This window comes from Delphinus delphis, chromosome 7 (genome assembly GCF_949987515.2).
Source record: "Delphinus delphis chromosome 7, mDelDel1.2, whole genome shotgun sequence".
NCBI classification, from domain to species: Eukaryota; Metazoa; Chordata; class Mammalia; order Artiodactyla; family Delphinidae; genus Delphinus; species Delphinus delphis.
Genome location: NC_082689.1, coordinates 60,126,500 through 60,145,129, shown reverse-complemented (window position 1 = coordinate 60,145,129; position 18,630 = coordinate 60,126,500). Strand labels below are relative to the sequence as shown.

The window sequence follows — 18,630 nt, the reverse complement described above, 5'->3', positions numbered from 1 at the left end:
AACAAGAATTGCCAGGATCTTCTTAGAAATACAGAAAATTGAGGAAATGGAAAGAAACTGAGTAACTCAAAGACATATCTTACGCCATAAATAAAATCCTGTCGTTAGAGCTTGGATTGAAACCCTCCCGAGGACTGATAGCTTGTTCCTCTGTTAGAACCACTCTCCTGAAATTAATGGGCTTGGCTTTGTATCTCCAACTGTTCTGCACAAATGAACCACACTGGGAATCAGTCGGAGTCACTGAAGCTTAACACAAGTCCAGCTATTGTTTACATGGCTCCCATGAAACCCCTATGCCAAACTGATTAGATTTACAGTTCATTCGATAAGCTTGTCTGCTCATGGCACATAAGGCGGTGAACCTTTTCACAAAATGAAACTAGAGTTGGAGAGAGAAAAAACAAAGCCTTTAATGAAGAGGGAGGCTGAGAGACTTTGGTGGGGGATCTTCTAAGTTTCTAGGAAGCCTCCGTTGTGCTGAGGTTCTCCTGCTCAGCGTTGGCACGATGCTCTGGGATTCGTCCTCCTGATTAACAGGAAGTCTTTAGTGCCATCTTCAAATGCGTTGTGATGATGGATACATGTAATGCTAATGGGAACTAGGGGCTGTAAAAGACTCTTAAAGATGAAATGGGCCAGGGAGCGGCATGGAGTGGAAGGCATCACCAACCACACAATGGCAGAACTGCTTTTTGTTCTTCCCCTATCCCCATGCTAGAGGCTGGGAGAAAATGTATAAAGCCTACCGTATTTGCTCATGCTTTGGACCTGTTATTGGGAATTAGTCATGGAGCCATGAAATCATCTCCCCCAAAACTCTTTCTAATCAACTTTTAAGCAAGTATAACTGATCTCCTTTGTCCAAGAGCATGACTCAGTAGCTTAGTCAACCACATCCTGGCACTGTGGACTTGCTCCCGTTGAGAAAGATGGCAGCGGATGGGTCAACTGAGCAGAAGCTAATGCTTACCTTTGGAGGAGTCCCACACAGGAACTTTATACTACATCTGTTTTGGTTACCTATCGCTTCATCACAAACGACCCTGAAACTTAGTGGCCTGAAACAACCGTTGCTTTATTATTATCTGTGGGTCTGGAACTCAGGTAGGGCTTGGATGGGTGATTCTTCTGCTTCTTAAAGTGTCAGCAGGGATTACTTGGTGGTATCCAGATGGTGGCTGGATAGGTTTGTAGGCTCCAAGATAGCTTTAGTCCCATACATGGCACTTTGGCGCAGACAGCCAAAAAGCTGGGCTCAGTCAGCCCCTTCCCTCTCCATGTTGTCTCATGGCTGCTTCACCATGGAAGGTGGACTTCTTACATAGTGGCTCAGGGTCCGAGAATGAGTGTTTCAAGAGTCCCAGGAATGAGCTATAAGGCTCCTTATGCTTTAGCCTGGGGAGTCCCAGAATGTCATATCTGCTTTCTTGACCAATTTTTATTGGTCAGGAAAGTAACTGAGGACAGTTAAGATTCAACGGTAAGAGAAGTAGACCCCGCCTCTCAATGAGAGGAATGTCAAAAAAATCTGTGGCCATCTCAGGTTTGCCTCAAACACTTTCTTGTGACCGTATAGAAAGAATTCAGTATTATAAGTCATTTCTCAAATCCCTTATCCAAAAATGGGGAAAAAGTAAAGGAAAACTCTTAAGAAACCCTTATGCACACACTGAGTGTGCACTGAATGCTTAATAATATTTAGTAAACCCTCATATGCATTGAGTGCTTAATAACATCAATATTTAGTAACAATTGGGAGATCAGTTCAATGAAATATATGATTGAGAGTAATTGCACAGGTTTCAAGTAGATAACACTTGGCTGACAATTTTACTATCAACCTTGAATAAATCACAGAGAACATTGATGTTTATATAAAACAATATAGTCTGTATGTATTAAACTCTGGGACTCACACATTGCATGCCTTTTCCTATTGTTCACCTTGTAGTCTTTTATTGCTACAACCATACTCCTTCACACACTGCCCACGTCTCCAGGATTCTATGTAAACTATAATTGTGCCTTGGAACCACATTGTATCATCTTTACAGATGCAAACAGAAGCCTATTTCCTGCAGTGTTTTTTCACTGCAATAAAAAAAAAAATCACATCTGTAGTATTGCTTCAAGCTCATAGCCTCAGCTGTGTCTGCGGGAGACTCAATGCATGCTTTCTCTCAGAAGTCTTTTCCTGAGAAGGTCTAGCTGGCATTAAGCATCCTCTCATGTAGGCATGTGCAGTTGGAATGGGAAGAGGGCAGGGTGCAGAGCTGACCCAGTTATATACTATTATTTACTATTGGGTAGATTGGGTGGTGGAGTGGGAGGTTAGGGAAATCTACCACCTGAACCCTTCCTACCTCATGTCACCATGTCTTTTCTTTCTTTGGTGACTAAAGGACAAGATAGACTGAAGGTGATAACATTGTTAGCACTTTGGGACAGTAGACCGAAGAGTGAAACAAGTGTGTTTTCCAATTTCAGGAACCTAGCCTTCTTAAGACGCGGCTCCTTTCTTTGTTCAAAGGAGTTCTGAATTTGCAGCCATCATGCCCCCCTCTCCAATCCACACTCCTCCTCTCCAATCTCCCTCCAATCTCCCCAAAATCCTTTGCTAAGAATTTCCATTCCAGGTTAGGCAGTCCACTTTCACTTTTACTAGCTGTGTTTGAATTGTTGGCAGGATTATAGTATCAGAGACCTTGAGTCCAAAATGGTGCCTTGTTAATTGGCTGACTTGTTGCAGGGGTTTTCCATTTCCATGAGAATTACTGTTCTTTAGAGGAATCTGGGTGGGGAGGATGTGCCCTTTGAATAATGTGCACTATTGGGTATGCTCGGTTTTAAGCACCGTAATGCAAGGGTGACACACTTTCTAAAAAAAGCTCTCCAACTTCAAAGAAGTCTTCTGGCATAAAAGTGATGATTGATGAAAACCCTTAGGTACCCTAGTCAGTCATTTTTTTAGTAGCTTCCATGTTCCAGGCCTAATTATTGGTACTGGGGATACAAAGATGAGTAAAGCATGGCCCCTACTTTGAAGGAACTAACAGTTTAGCAGACAGTTATATAAGCATATAAATAACAGTATTATTCAATATGAAGTAGGAGAGAGGTGTATGCAAAGTGTTGATGGAGTCTGAAAAGGGAGTGCCTGGGCAGATGGATATGGTGTCTTCTTAATGCTACTCTCTCTTCTTTGAATATTTATTCTAAGTGGCTGATGGCTGGAATATATATATATATATATATATATATACACACACACACACACATATATATATATGTATGTATATATATAAAACATTTAATATATAATTAACATTTGAAAATATTTCAACTTTGGAATATGTTTTAAAAATACACATAACTCTCAAACTATTTTTCCTGCATTTGAATTATTTAAAAAATACAGATTAAAAACTGTTTATAACCCCTAAAGACATTGCTAGATGACTGCAGTCAACGCATAAAGAAAGTCTCAGAGAAATAGATGTACGTATCTTGGTTATTTACAGAGAGTAAATTAGGAAATTCTAATAGCCCTTCAAAATCAAAGAGCTGACTGTCTCCCATACTCTCTTACCTCCTTTTCAACCAGTACAGCATTTACCCAGCGATGTCTGTAACCAACAGCAACCGGGGATGAGTTGGCTACCGGGGAAAGTAAACTTCTGGAGCAATGGGGTGGAGCCTCTATTTCCTAGTAGGGTCCAAGGCTGAAAAAATTCACCCTGGTTCATTGGACGTGGTAGGGCACAAACCACCCTGGTTAGCCTTTCTACGCTTTCCGTCCTCCTGTGAGCAGCAAGAACAAGCAGCACGTGTTCATGTATGGACACCCCAGCCTAACTGATAAAACGTGACTGCTGGCTTTCTTTCCTGCCAGAGAACAGCTTTGATCAAGATGACATTTTGTGAGCTGCTACAATTCCTTGTTTGGGAGTCAGGAAATTTGGTCTCGCTGGACTATTTGTCAGCCAAGGCTGAAAAAGGTTGGTTATGAACGTGTGGTGTTGGTTATGAAATCAGAAGTCAGGATATCCTGAGTCTTAATTTGGTCGGAGACCCTGACATTCTCTCTTACGAAAAGTCCCGCTTCGATGTCTCCAGACATAAAATAGGACAATACCTTTTGCCTTGTGGAGATGCACTGAAAGGTTTTTGAAAATGAAATGTGGTGTAAGTATCCTTTCACCAGGGAGCGTCCAGAAACACCTTGTACAATGCAGAACCATTCAGCCCCTCACTTTGATCACGTGATCTGGGACAGCAAAGCCTTTGTTACAGGAACATTCTCGGCTGTTAGGTGGTCCAAATTTCTGCATTCTTTTTCTCCTTTCTTTGCTTTTTGTTCTTTATAGTGGTGTGTTCACAGGGCAGAATGTATTACATTGCCTTCAAACGTGTTGTTAATGTGACAGGAGAATCACCTTGTTAACTATACTGAATACTTAATTATTTGTGTGCAAGTGGCTTTCCAGGTTCAAAAATTTTGAGGAAATTTTGAAGTTCAGGATCTGATTTCCCTGTGAAGTGTCATTTTCTCCTAATTACCGATGATTCATTTTAAGTAGTAGAAGCTGCTTTAATATTAGCAGCAAGATGTATTCAATTAAGATAAATCTTCAAACAAAATAACAATGATTTTTAAGTTGGCCATGATTTTTGATAATCTTTAGCACTTACTTTTCCCCTGGCTGATCAGATCGTGGAAAGAGGAAGATAAGGATATGTTTGGGTACATATGTCCACTTTTCATCTCTTTCTCCTACCAGGCCTCCTGGCTGGCGAGTCCTCTGAACTTTTTCTCTTCCAAACTTATGATACTGAGTTTGGAACCCATTGTTGCTTCTGCAAAGACTGGCAGGAGATAGAAGTGGTCCAGAGCCAGGGTGAAGCACAAACTTGCTTCCATCCAAACCTCAAGCACTGAGAAGTTATGATATGACAGAGATTATTTGCCAAACTATGATGGGAAGGAATGGTTTACCCTAACCACTTACATCAGGTGAATGTGGGGCGCAGGGGACCTCATTCACATGCTTCCTCTCCCTATGTGTCCCTGATCTGAAGCCCTCCTTTGTTTTATATTCTAGCATATTTGCTTCTCCTTCATTTTCACAGCTACTATTTTATTCAGCACATATTTAATAGCAGACACTGTGCTCTGTATCTCACATATATAATCTCATTTAATCCTTACAACAACCTGGTGAAGTAAGATTTCTGGCCATTTTACAGACTAGAAAACTGAGTCCTGGAGAAGTAGAGGAACTTGCTCCAGGCTGTCAGCTGGGAAGTGGGTGAGGCTAAGCTGCCTTCCCTGAGTGCTTGCTTTGACCTGAATTGATACACTCCAGAGATCACTGGGTTAAGTCCTAACTCAGAATCAGCTTGTCTTTTTTTCCAGTTAAGATATTTTTATAGAAAGCAAGAAAAAATTTTAAAAACGTCTCCTCCAAGTTTGGCCTGTCAAGACTGCATTTGTGCGGCATGAGATACACAGAGATTCATGTTTGTTTCTGATGATGGTGGGGATGGAAAACCAAATTTTCCAGTGGGGGTTTCACCTCAGCCTTGGGAGCTCAGTTTTAGACTTAACTTGATTCATTTAAAGTTTGAGTTTATTTCTGGCTGGCTGGCAAAATGTGCCTTCTTGGCTTAGAAAATTTCCCTCAAAACAAATTTGAAAAAAAGAATCCCACCTAAAATGGCAACATGAAATACTGTACAACATTTAATGCACTCATAACAAGCAAATTAAAAACATTCAACTTAAATTTACTTTAAAATAGATCTGGTGGGGCTTCCCTGGTGGTGCAGTGGTTAAGAATCCGCTTGCCAAGGCAGCGGACATGGGTTCAAGCCCTGTTCCGGGAAGATGCCACATGCCGTGGAGCAACTAATCCCATGCACCACAACTACTGAGCTACTGAGCCTGTGCTCTAGAGCCCACAAGCCACAACGACTGAGACCCCATGCCACAACTACTGAAGCCCGTGTGCCTAGAGCCCGTGCTCCGCAACAAGAGAAGCCACCGCAATGAGAAGCCTGAACACTGCAACAAAGAGTAGCCCCCACTCACCGCAACCAGAGAAAAGCCTGCGTGCAGCAACGAAGACCCAACGCAGCCAAAAATAAAATAAATTTTAAAAAAAGCATCTTTTTTTAAACAAAAGAGCTGGTGAACAACCTAAGGGTCTATTGATGGATGAATGGATAAAAAAAATGGGTAAAGAAAAAATATATATATCACATTTTCACATATATATTACACAATGGAATATTATTCAGTCATAAAAAAGAAAGAAATCCTGCTGTTTGTAACAACATGGATGGACCTTGAGGGCATTATGCTAAGTGAAATTAGTCAGAGAAAGACAAATATTGTATGATCTCACTTATATGTGGAATCTGAAAAAAAAAAAACAAAAAACAACTCATAGAAACAAAGAACAGATGGGCGATTACCAGAGGCGGGTGGTGGGGGAAATGGGTGAAGGTGGTCAAAAGAAACAAATTTCCAGTTAATAAGATAAATACGTTGTGAGGTTGTAATGCACAGCATGGTGACTATAGTTAACAACACTGTATTGTGTATTTGAAAGTTGCTAAGATAATAAATCTTAAAAGTTCTCACCACAAGGAAAAAAACTAACTCTGTGAGGTGATGGATGTTAACTAAACTTATTGTGGTGATCATTTCATAATATATACATATATCAAATCATTATATTGTATAGCTTAAACTTATACAACGTTCTATATCAATTATATCTTAATAAAACTGGAAAAATAAATAAATAAAATAGATCTGAGTGTTAAAATAAGGTAGAGCTGGCAATCTGGATTATCCTGGTCCAAACCAAAGGCAGATTTGCCCCTAGAAAATGTGCTGTGACTTACAGCAAATAAAATATCCAAACAAAAAGCATTAAGGCTCAGTGTGGAAGGAAAACCCCTGAACACGTATATAGAGACAAAAAAAGCAATTGGAGAAAACTCTATTTCTTTTTCTGAAACACAAAAAAATCTGCCACTGAACAGTCTGAATCCCAGTTTGGAACAGTTTGCTATATACACCTAGTTTATAAAACCGTAGGTATACCATGGGTCAGTGCATAACTTGTAAAAGCCAAATTGTGAAAGCCTGTACGCACGGGCGGAAGTTCTGACACAACATTCTAAGTGCTTCAGCTCATGCTAACTTTATTCATCCTCAAGGCAAGGCGACTCTTTGAGGGTGGATGCTATTATCCCTACTTCATAGCTGGGGAAACTGAGGTGGAGACAGATTCAATGACTTGTTTAAGGTCACCTGGCCAGTGTGGAGCAGAGATGGGATTTGAAGTGACTTGGGTTCCACGGACCATGTGCTAACCACTCTGACAAATGGCCTTCATCAAAGGGCCACAGGGAACACGTGAAACTGTTGATATGGCGATGTAATGCGACCACAGAAGAATAAAGAGATGTTTTAATAGTTTCTACGTTGCCTAAAAGCAGCAAATATGATATCCTCTGCTGTTGGTGATGACAAAGTCAATAGAACAGGGAACCTGAGAGCAAAAATGATTAAAGTAGGTCCCAGGAAATGGAAAATATATCAGGCATGACGTGAGTACCTCAGACCTTTGCATGGGTGACCCATAGTTTAAAATTATTTACAAGCTCCTCTACCAAAAGTGGAATATAGAACAAAAAAATTTCTTTTGAAAAGTGTATCGATAAAATACAAGAATTCAAAAGCTGTCAACTGAGCAAATGCTTCTGTTCATTGCTTTCACTGCCTTTTTACTTAAAAATTTCAGTTTGTAAAATTTCTTCTGTGATGATCGTATCATTTTCTTAGGTATTCCATTTTGTTTGTTTTCTAATGAGGCTTTTTGGGAACATGACACAATTTTGTCATAACTGGATTTGTAGAGCCCTTTGGTTTTTTCATACACACACGCCCCCATGCCATCTAATGGTCAGCACACCTTTATCATCAAGATCTCTCTATCACTTTGGTTCCAGACAAATGTCTTTTTGTTCCAGAATGTTTTTCATTATAACTATGTACCTCCCTCCTCAGGTCTTTACTTCATAATTTTTAGATGTCTTGATTCTTTCATTCCTTTGACCCTATAAACTGACATTGTCCTCAGCAAATCCCGAAGGACCTCTAAACCTCCTTTTTCTAAGACACCTCTTATGTCAGCCTTAACTATTTACCACAGAAATGACAACTAATTCACAAACCTTGATTGTTACAGTTAATCAGGAAGCACTGCCAATCTTCAAAGAGGTTATTATTAAGAGCCTGGGTTTGACTCAATTTCAAGTATGTTTGGCATCGTAGCCAGAGATAGGTGGAAGGCAGGAGTGTGGGTCCCCTGTGATGGGCACTTGGCACACTCCAGAACAAGTCTCTTATCCTTGTTTTTATCCCCTCCTTCTCCCACATAAGTAGTACTCAATTCGGAAGCACTATGTTTAAATTTAACATTATGTAAAATTTCAATTTGAGCATAATCTGTATTTGGGATCAAGGAGCTAACTCTGGCTATTCAAACGTCATCGACTAAACATACCTTTGGGAGGAAGCAAGAATTACTCTTGGAAGCAAGGGGTGATATTCGGTATAGTTAACAGTTGGTATGACATGAGCACACCCAATCAGAAGCCCTTGTAGTGCCAGGCAGGGCTTAAGGGCTCAAACCTTTGAGCTGCTGAATTGTGGGGAAGTTGGCGGGTCCTAGGAAAGTGGCCAGTTGAACCTGGGGAGCTCAGGGCATAGCTTTTGGCTACTAGTTCAGAAGTATTTCAGCAACCATTACAGCCCCATCAGTGGCTCCTGCTGAGTACCAGCCTGCAGTGAGGTTCGTTGTGCTCTAACTATAATAGCTGAGACCTGTACCCCCTGGAATAATATGTGTTTAACATGAAGAAGAAAGGCTAACTTGCATGAAAAATCATATTGCAGATGTTTCTTAGCTTACTAGATTATAGTCTCCAACGGTTTCTCAACCTTATCAAGGTTATCACGTACTGGTTAAAACAGTGTGATCTTCAAGATTGTCTACTGAACTTGAACTCACTGTACCCCACTTTGGACTATATTTGACTGGAGGTATCGATTGGGAGAGAAGTGGGACGTACCCCCCTCCTGGCAGCTGTTACCACCTGTGGACTCTTGATGATGTTCAGGTGGCTTTTCGGTGTGGTACAGGCTGCTCCCTTGGTGTAAATACCCCTTGCGGCGAGATGGCACATGACCCCTACCCCCCATCACCACAGGCACACTCAGAGCTCCAGCTCTTCCCTGGGACTGCACTCTGCTTCTCTTTCTATGTCAGATTTCAAGGCAGGTTCCCCAAGGCATTCCAGGAGCCTTTGGGCTAGCATTTTTGGCAGACTGCTGAAGACCATGGACCCCTTTTTAGAACAAGGTTTTTATTATTTTTTTTTTAATCTTTTGGCCATGCCATGCGCCATGTGGGATCTTAGTTCCCCCAGTTCCCCCGACCAGGGATGGAACCTGAGTCCCCTGCATTGGAAGCACGGAGTCTTAACCAGTGAACCTCCAGGGAAGGCCCAGAACAAGGTTTTTAAATGCATAAAATAAAATACATGGGATTACAAAGGAAACCAATTTTATTGAAATACAGTTAACACAATATTTAAAAAAAATTGTGTTATAGCACTATTATATACATTTTAATTGACATATTACATAACAAGATCTAGCTGAGGGTCTATCTGATAACTACTGTAATTTAAGATATTTGCAGCAACTGTGATGTGATGTAAAAAACCTATGGGTTCTACTGGAGACTAAGTCATGGGTTCTTACTGCCACCGTGGTGTGCTGCCTACCTTCATAATGGAAGGAAATGCTAAATGTCAGTTAAAGGATTAGTGAAAATAAAAATGTAATTTTTTTTTTTTTTTTGCCATCCAAATTCACAGTAACCTGAATTCTCTGTCCCCGGGTTAACAACCCCTGCAGGATAAAGTTACCCCAGGGGTCAACACCTCACTGGAGGCCCCACCCCTTGTGCTGGAGGCTGGAGCCTTTAGGCCACCCACACCGAAGTCAGAGCGGTCTCTTGGCAGGGAAGTACTCCTCCCAACTAGTTCTGGGAATCTGGGGGCAGGAAAGAAGGGCTCCTGAGCTCGTGGGTGCCACTTTAAATAACTCATCCTTCACTGTTGAGGACCTTCTCAGTCTGAGAACACCTGGAAACCAAGTGTGAAGTTGCCTACACCAGTGTGACTTCTCCCACAAACTCTCTTTTCCACCTGGACGCAGATCTGTGGCTGCTCTGGGGCAAGGCTGAGCTTCAGTTTTCTCATCTGCAAAAAGAAAACACCCACCTCATAGGATTGTTAGGAGCATGAAATGAGATAATAGCTGCGCGTTGTCAATTGCACAGCCCTATTTGTGCTGTTATCCTTTTCGACGGTTAGGTCTTTGAGGGCCGAGGAGAATCTATAGAGTTCCATTCCCCAAGTACCTGGCCCGCGTTAATCGCTCCATAAACACTTGTGGAATGAATGAAGGCAGCCTGCATTTGCACGTGGGCCTCGGTCGGCGAGCGCCCAGGGCTCCGGGCCATTAGGGCCGGCGCATCACCAGCACTTGTCTTTACTAACAGGTAGTAAACGCCTTTCCGGCTCTGCGCCGAATGGCAGCCACAATTCAAGTGTTTCTCTCCAGGAGGACACCCGAGCTGGGGCTGCCCGGCCCGCAGCTCGCCTCCGGGTCTCCCCGCCGCAGCTTCCGGGCCAGGTGCGGGGCGGCAGGGAGGGGCCGCGCCGCGCTGCACCGCACCGCAGCCGGGCCGGCCGGGAAGGTGCCGGCGGCGGGCGTGCGAGGAGGGGCCAGGGGGTGGGGAGGGCCGGGGCGGGGCCGGCGTCCTCGTCACTTGATAAAACGCCTGCGAGTCTCCAGAGAACAACGGGCTCATTCAGTGGTCGGGAGCTGCCCGCGAGGGGGAGCGGCCAGGCGGAGAGCGCGACTCGTCCCGGGGGTGGGGCCGGGCGAGGCGGCGAGAGGAGACCGAGGTGGCCGCGGCGGCAGCCTCGAACCCAGCCCTCAGCGCAGGGCGGCCGCGCAGCTTCCCGCTCCCCTCCCGGTGCGCCGGCCCATGGCGGCCGCGGGGCGACTGTGGCTGCTCTACCTGTCGGCGGGGCTCCTGCCGCGGCTCGGCGCCGCCTTCAACTTGGACACCCGCGAGGACAATGTGATCGAGAAAACCGGGGACTCCGGGAGCCTCTTCGGCTTCTCGCTGGCCATGCACTGGCAGCTGCAGCCCGAGGACAAGCGGCTGTGAGTTCCCCTATTCTGCCCACCCCATCGGGGCGCCGGCCCGCGAGCGAACCGGGGCGAGGGCGCGCCGCGTTCCCGCCGGCCGGCCCTGCCTCGCCCGGGACTCCGCCGGCCCCCAGGGGGAGCGGGGCCCGACGCCCCGCGCGCTCGCCTCCGGCCCCGCCCGGCGCCGCGCCTCCCCCCCATTCAGCCCCGGAAGGAGGAGAACCCGGGGGCCGACCCCTGCGGACCGCGGCCCTGGTGCCAGGCGGGGCTGTCCTCGGCCCCGGGAGAGTTTACTTTTTTTTTTTAAACAAAGTGTTTTCCGGCTGTCTTTCCCTCTGGGCGTTTGCTGGGAACCCGGCAGGTGGCATGCTTTGCTGAGCTTCACGTGTGAGCTAGGCGGGGGTGACGTGGGGTGGAGGGTCGCTGTACGCTGCGGTGAGGTGACTGGGAGGGTCGTTCAGGGAGATCCAGGCCTTTCCCAAACTCACAGGGAGCACCGCGGCCCCCCGCAGACTCGCGCGCCCCGCACAAGTTGGAAAGCCACCTTTCATCACGTCCTGCGAGGCTTTCCCCGAAGGGTGGGTGCTCCAGTAGGAGAGACTTTTACATGCCTTTCCCCTTTTCAAAAAGATGGAACTAACCACGCACCTGTTCGCAGGCTAGATCAGCTGAGAAAACAAGACCCTCTTAGTGGTGTGGCCGACCCGTCGCCCAAGCCTCAAAGCGTCCGGCGCCACCCGAGACCCTCTGGGCCCCTGCACTGGGCAGGCCCTGCCGAGGGGTGAAAGTAAAATGTCCGATCTGGGCTGGTGCTTTGCAAACAAGGTTTGGAAGTGACAGCCCCGCACCATGGCAGAGCAGTGCTCTTCCCTGGAGAAAGTGGAGACCGGCACTCTTAGCCTCTCTTTTTCTTTGGAGACAGTGTTTGGTTCCCACATGATCAAACTCTTTAGGCTGGAGAGGGTATTTGGGAGCTTAGTCGCCGTAATCGCTGTGAGCTACATTCTTGATCTGTGCTACCGAAAAATAAACTCACAAAAGGTCCCCCCTCCCCACAGGCCTTTAGTTGAACTGAGGTCCTTCCAGGACCAACAGAGCGAAGAAAGCAAAGTGCAGCTACAGGAGAGAGGACTTTGTGTTTATGAGAGGGGAATGGGATTTTAGGGCTGGAGGAAACCTCTTGATTTCAGCAATTGAGAACTTCGGAATTGGTGAATGTTGCGGGTCCCTGAATCTTAAAGTCAGATTTTTCTGGTAACACCTGCTAGTGAAGCAAAGAAATTAGTTGGGGGTGGTCTGCAGGCCTGGCCAGCTGCGTATACTCTGCTTTCTCTCAGTAGAAATAATGGTTATGCTGTAAATTTGAAATGGAAGGTGGTTTCTGGTAACTCAGTGAATGGATGACACTTAGTGTCTCTGAATACTTGAGCTTGTAGATGTGCATCTACCCATATGGAGAATGAACTTGTTAGTGCAGAAATGATCGTGGGCCCGCAGCGGGCATACATTCTCCCTAGCGTTCTCTGCGCCAGATGCCTACTGAAGCTGGTGGTTTCCTTGAAATACTTGTTCAAGCAAAGATTGTGAAGGGGAAGTACTGGGGCAAGAAAGTGTCTTGGTGGAGATTTGCAAAACGTGACTTCAGCCAGGATCTCTGTTGTCACTAAGGTTAGCCGCATGCTTGCTAAAGCTTGTTCTCTCTGGTGGGCTTCTCTATTAGAGCTGCTGCAAGTAAGTAAGAAGCAGCCTGTGTTTGGGGTCTGATGCCTTCTAGAAATGCTCTTCTTAGGGACTGAAGGAGAGGAGCAGCTCACTCTAAGGGGGCTGTATCTTTCCTTCGAGCTCAGAGTGTGGCAGTAACCACACTCTAAGGGGCTGTGGTTTCTGTCAAATGCTGCTAACCCCACGCCCCTCCCCTCCCCCCACCCCCAATCGCTTCTTTTGGTAAAGTATTCCAGCAGCATTGGCCCCACCAGGAGAACCAGCACACACAGGCCATATCCACATCCGTTGTAACCTTTGTCAGTAAAGGATGTGTGTAAATAACAGCCGGTGAGGCTGAGACCTCACAACTTCTGGGCCAGCTTCCTAAACTCTGTACTTGATGGAAAAGCTCAGTGGGAGTATTTCAGGGAACTGGTGAGAGAGACCTGAGCTCAGAATTCCTTCTCAGCTGTTACTTTGAGCCTTAGTGTCTTTATCTGTAAAACGGAGATATTACTGCTTAATAGGGTTGTTGTGAGGATTAAGAGATAACATGCAAAGTGCCTGATTCCTGCCTGGCATGGGTATTTGCTGACTAAATGGTGATGCATTTAGAAGCAGTAACTGAATTCCTACTGTGTGCCCTGCTACTCCACAGGTGTTAAACATCCTGTGGTTCTCACTCTGCCAAAGAGTAAAGTCAAAGGTTATTGTAGGTTGGGTAATTTAAACTTAGTCACATTTATGAAACCCGTTTTCAAAGCAATTTGACTTTAATCCATCTTAGACTTATAACAAAAGTTAATTTCTTCAACAGGGGACTTTACTGAGGCAGGAGAAGTAAAATACCAAAGATGTGTGGGCATAGCAGATGAATGCAGAATTATGGGAACAAGCCATAGATGTTTGCGGGTTAAACTTTCTACGATGCCATTTAAATATTTAATAACATCTTAAACTCTACTTAACATTTTATAACAGAATCATATTGTATCTGAGAGCCTTAAAACATGCTGGGTGTTCCTAAAACCCTGGGGACTGTAAAATTGAAATAGAGACTTGTAAAACTTTCCTCGGCTGTGTATTAAAGAAGTTTCAGACTCCAAAAGGTTCTTAGATGGTTGGCTGAGTTACTGAGGTCTGAGGACCTTGGAATCTTTCATTTCTCTTAGGTAGTTAAGGTTGAGTTACCCTGCCTAGGTAGAAAGTAGGGGGTGGCATCTGTGGGTATGTCCATCCCGTGAATCATCCCTCTTAGCTCTTCTGGGAAGAGACGGATCTGTGTATGACTGCAGGGCAGAATCTGGAAGGAAGAGATAAGTGATATCCTCAGGGAGCAATCCTGGGTCTAATCCAATTGCCATTTTCTTATTTTGGGGAGCTTTCTGATCACTGCCGTCTTCCTAAGGCTCTCCAGGCCCACTGTCGCTTCTGTTCTGACTCTAACATTTGCTCTTGGTTTTTCTCAGACTTGCGATGCTTCCGCTCTTAAAATCGTGTTTACTGAACTAGAGATCATCTAGTCCAACTAGCTCCCTTTATAGATGAAGAAACTGAAGCTGAAAGTTAGGAAATGTCTAAAGTCTCTTGAGTGCTTAAGCAGAATCTTAACAAAATCTGGATTTGAACTTGGTATTTCTGACTCACGCTCATTCCACCTCTAAAAGGAAAAGTCAGAAGCCTCCTTCAGACCTGGAGAAATTGGCCAGCATCTGAATTTTGGAAATGTGCTATGTGCGGTTGATTTATTAAATTGCTCCCCGTGTGGGTCAGGCTGTCTATTTAAATATCTGTGCCTGGACTCTCTTCCTATTGACCCTTATTCCAGCTGGCCTTGGATCAGCTTCCAGGTCCTTCTTTGCCTGTCACTCCTTCCCCTTCTGAAAAAGCCCAGTGAGGGGTGACTGGAGCCAGCCCAGGATCAGAACTGTGTCCAGGATGTGTACTTAAGTACTTGCTTCCTTGCATTCATTCAGAGTGCCATGCGGCCCAGGGCCATCGTCCAGGGACTGTCTCAGTCACCTTGAGTCCTCAGAGTCGAGAAAGAGACAAAATGGGCAGGGAGACTTGGAGGAGATCTTAGGACTCTGCAAGGAAGCAGAAATGGACAAGTTGAATTTGAACACAGGTTGGTGTGAGCCCATAAGTAATGACTTAGGGTCAAAAAAGAAAAGTATTTTTGTGGTATGTGTAATATGTCGGGAAAGTCATGTGAAATGCTCATGTAATAAAGTGTTACACTATTGTAAAGAAGCAAGTACTGTGTTCTTAGTTGTATAATTCTCTATTTTAGCGTAACAATAATATCAAGATTTAATTTAAGCTTTGTAACCAAATAGTACTGGAACTATGGTGCCTGGTTCCCCTAAGAACCTTGACCTAACGTATTGCTATGGACGGAGTGGCAGGTGAATTATTTGGCACTTTCAAGATAGAAAGTGGAGACATGATAGAAAATACTATCCTTTGCTTAAGTGACAGGGTCAGTTTTACCTGGAACCCTGGTTGGTGCCAAGTCAGCCCACCTTGAAGAACATAGTCATGTTGTAAGAACCAGTTTAAATTTCTCCATGAAAGCCTTTTGAGCCCACCCCATACTACAGCACTTCTTCTTCCTTTGAATGTCCGTATCCCTTCGTATCACGTTCTGATGGTTTTGTGTATATCGGTTATCTGCCATTTTCAGAGGATGATCTAATCTCCCCCAGCTGGATTATAGGTTATGTGAGGGCAGGGGTCTTAACGTTCATTTCTTTGCCTGATGGCACGTAGCATATGCCTTGCAAGTACAATGGAGTCATATCATACACTCAATTTAACTTGTGAAATCAATTTTTCCAGCCCAGGGTAGAGATGGAGAAATCCCTTTATTTAGCCCTCTGTCCTTCCCTGCTCACTGTAGGTAGGCATTGGTCTCTGCTCCCCCAGGGAAAGAGAAGCTATGGTGGTAACACAAAGACTCCACAAGACCTCAATTCTTGGTTTTTGAGTTTTCAAGGGCCCAGGTCCCAGCTAAGGGATTTTTTTTTTATAGGTGATTTTTAATTACACTTGACTTTTGCCTTAAAGGCAGACTTTAGAACTTAACCCCAGAAATACAGGCTGACCTGCACTGCAGTGCGTACTCAGGATCTGCTGGTTGGTAAAACGAGACTAGATAGAGAAGGATGGCCGTAGCGTAAGATCCTGGAAGCTACTTGACAAGGTGTGGAGGGCAGATGGAAGTAAGAATGTGAGGGCACTTGTGAATTGATGGCTAAAGCTTTACTTATTCATGGTTAGTAAGGGAATCTTGGATACATGGAGCTCTTAAGTGCAATGGTGAGGAAGCTGCTGACCCTCTCCAGTGAGAGCTGTAGAATGGTGAACCAGGTGGATCACTCTCAGCTGAGAGCTAATGGCCTTTTGGGAGGGTGGTCAAGGTTGAGCCCTGCAGTAAAGGGCCCTGGGAGCTTTACTGCTCATCTTACCCTTGTGTTTTGGGGTAAAAGTTTAGAATCAAATAACTATATTTGCGAGGAACCTTAGAGGTTCTCAAATCTGGCTGGCCGTCAAGGTAATTTGGGGAATCTCTTTATAAAAAATATAATTCTAGACTCAGTTCAGATCTATTGTACTAGTTTCCATCTGTTCATAAAGTTTTCTAAGATTGAGCTAGATGAGCTTTTATTTTTCACACAGAAGGCAGAAATAGTGTAGTGGATAAGAGCAGACTCTAGAGCTAGAGTCTAGATCCCAACTAGAGTCTAGAGCTAGATGGGATCAGATCCTGCTCTGCCATTTACTAGCTGTGACTGTGTGCAGGATACCTATGATTCTGCTTGGCATTCCAGCATGTAGGGGTTTTCCACACACACCGCCAAGCCATTCTCAGATACTAGTCAACTCAATTCTGACACTCTGTACCTGGAGATAGCATCAGATTCCACAGATTAAGGGTTCAGTCCTGCAAGACTGCCTCTCCCCCACTTCAGATGCCCATGTCAAGTCCACGTTGTCCCCTCTGCTGACGGACTGGCTATAAATTGGAGGTTCCCATGACCCCCTTCTTGGGTTTGATTAATTTGTTAGAGTGGCTCTCAGAACTCAGAGAAACATTTTATTTACTAGATTACCAGATTATTATAAAAAGATACAACTCAAGAACAGCCAGGTGGAAGAGATGCATAGGGCAAGGTATGGGGAAAGGAGAGTTTCCGTGCTCTCTCCTAGCACGCCCCTCTCCCCACATCTCCACGTGGTCACCAACCCCGAAGTTCTCCAAACTCCATCCTTTTGGGTTTTTATGGAGGCTTTGATACATAAGGCACAGCTGATTAAATGATTAGCCATTGCTGATTGAACTCAACCTCCAGCCCTTCTTCCCTCCCCTGAGGTCAGGAAGGTGGTGCTGAAAGTTCCAGCCCTCTAATCAAGTGCCTGGTTCTCCTGGCAACCAGCCCCCCTCCCAGGTGCAGTCCCACTGCCATCTCATTACCATAACAAAAGACATCTTTGTCCCTCTCCTCACTTAGGAAATTCCAAGGGTTTTAGGAGCCCTGTGGCAGGAACAGTGGAAGGAAAGCCAAATGTATTATTATAAATCACAATACATCATCTCTCTGGGTCTCTTTCCTCAGCTGTAAAGGGAGGATAATTGCACCTTAGACTAGTCCTGACTCAGAGTAATAAGCACTTTGTGTGTGTGTTAAATAAATGTGGTAACCAAGGCTGTGAGAGGTGAAGTGGCCATGACATGTTGGGCAAGTTGGTTCTCAGTCCACATCTTCCATGCTTCCTGGCCTGTGCAGTATGTGCTTTCTCCTTTGGGGTTTGATTTTGATAATGTTCAAGTGTCCATCCTCCCTTCGCATCCATTCTACAGTTACATGTTTGGAAAGTACACCTCAGAAAGTACACCTCACAAAGGCCTTGTGGCCTTTTGGTAGCTGCCACGCGGTAGATAAACACCAGCAGGATTTCAGTAAGCAAAGGAGATGAATGGGCAGAGTGGTGCGGGGGTGATGAGCTTCTGGACGGCAGGGACTTCGGGCATAGGTTACCCACGGAGGGTGGATTGTGCAGTTACAGGGTGGAGTGATTCATGCTGTCTGGTTTCCAGATCTTCTCAGACCTCTGTGACTTTCAAAATCTCAGCTCCCACCTTATTCCTGGTAGGCTGGGTAGTGTGCACTCCACCCAGGGCAGGGCTGATGACGATTTATTTTTCATAGTCCTTTGTTTGGCACTAATGTATGGTAGGAAGGGAGCTTGTGCAAAGCTGGATCTGATTTGTTGATGATGAAGCTGCCTAAAGCTGAAAGATGCACGGACAAAGTGTGAAAGTCACGTTCTAGCAGATGTTTGTTTGTTAAACTGGCATTTAGAATTGCATACAGAGATCTCTTGGAACTAAATTGAGGCTAATTGTTAATTAGTTGTGAACTGGGACAGGTCAATTGGCTCTTCACCAGTGTTGGTCCCTTATTAGCCTAGTAACAGGGTAGGAATGATCACCATCTAAACCACTGCTGTCTGGCTTTTCCGTTTCGACAAACAGGGCAAGACAATTCTAAATCAGTTCACCTGATGCGTGGTTGGTGTGTTTGCCGAATGACACCTTCATAGGCCACAGT

At 44.9% G+C, this 18,630-nt stretch overlaps 1 protein-coding gene across 9 annotated transcripts in view; it reads left to right on the top strand.

Moving 5' to 3' along the window:
- The window catches only part of ITGA6 (integrin subunit alpha 6), a 342,334-nt gene that overhangs the window by 252,334 nt on the left and 71,370 nt on the right, over positions 1–18,630 (top strand). For 5 of the 9 annotated variants that reach the window (XR_009520151.1, XR_009520150.1, XM_060016579.1 and 2 more), the window contains exon 1: positions 10,959–11,326. The exons of the other annotated variants lie outside the window; for them this stretch is intronic. Coding sequence is in view for 3 of the 5 variants with exons in the window: in XM_060016579.1 (XP_059872562.1) it covers positions 11,145–11,326 (182 nt within the window). In the remaining 2 variants the exon portion in view is untranslated. Of the gene's footprint in view, positions 1–10,958; positions 11,327–18,630 lie in introns of those variants that run through there. 9 annotated transcript variants of the gene reach the window in all.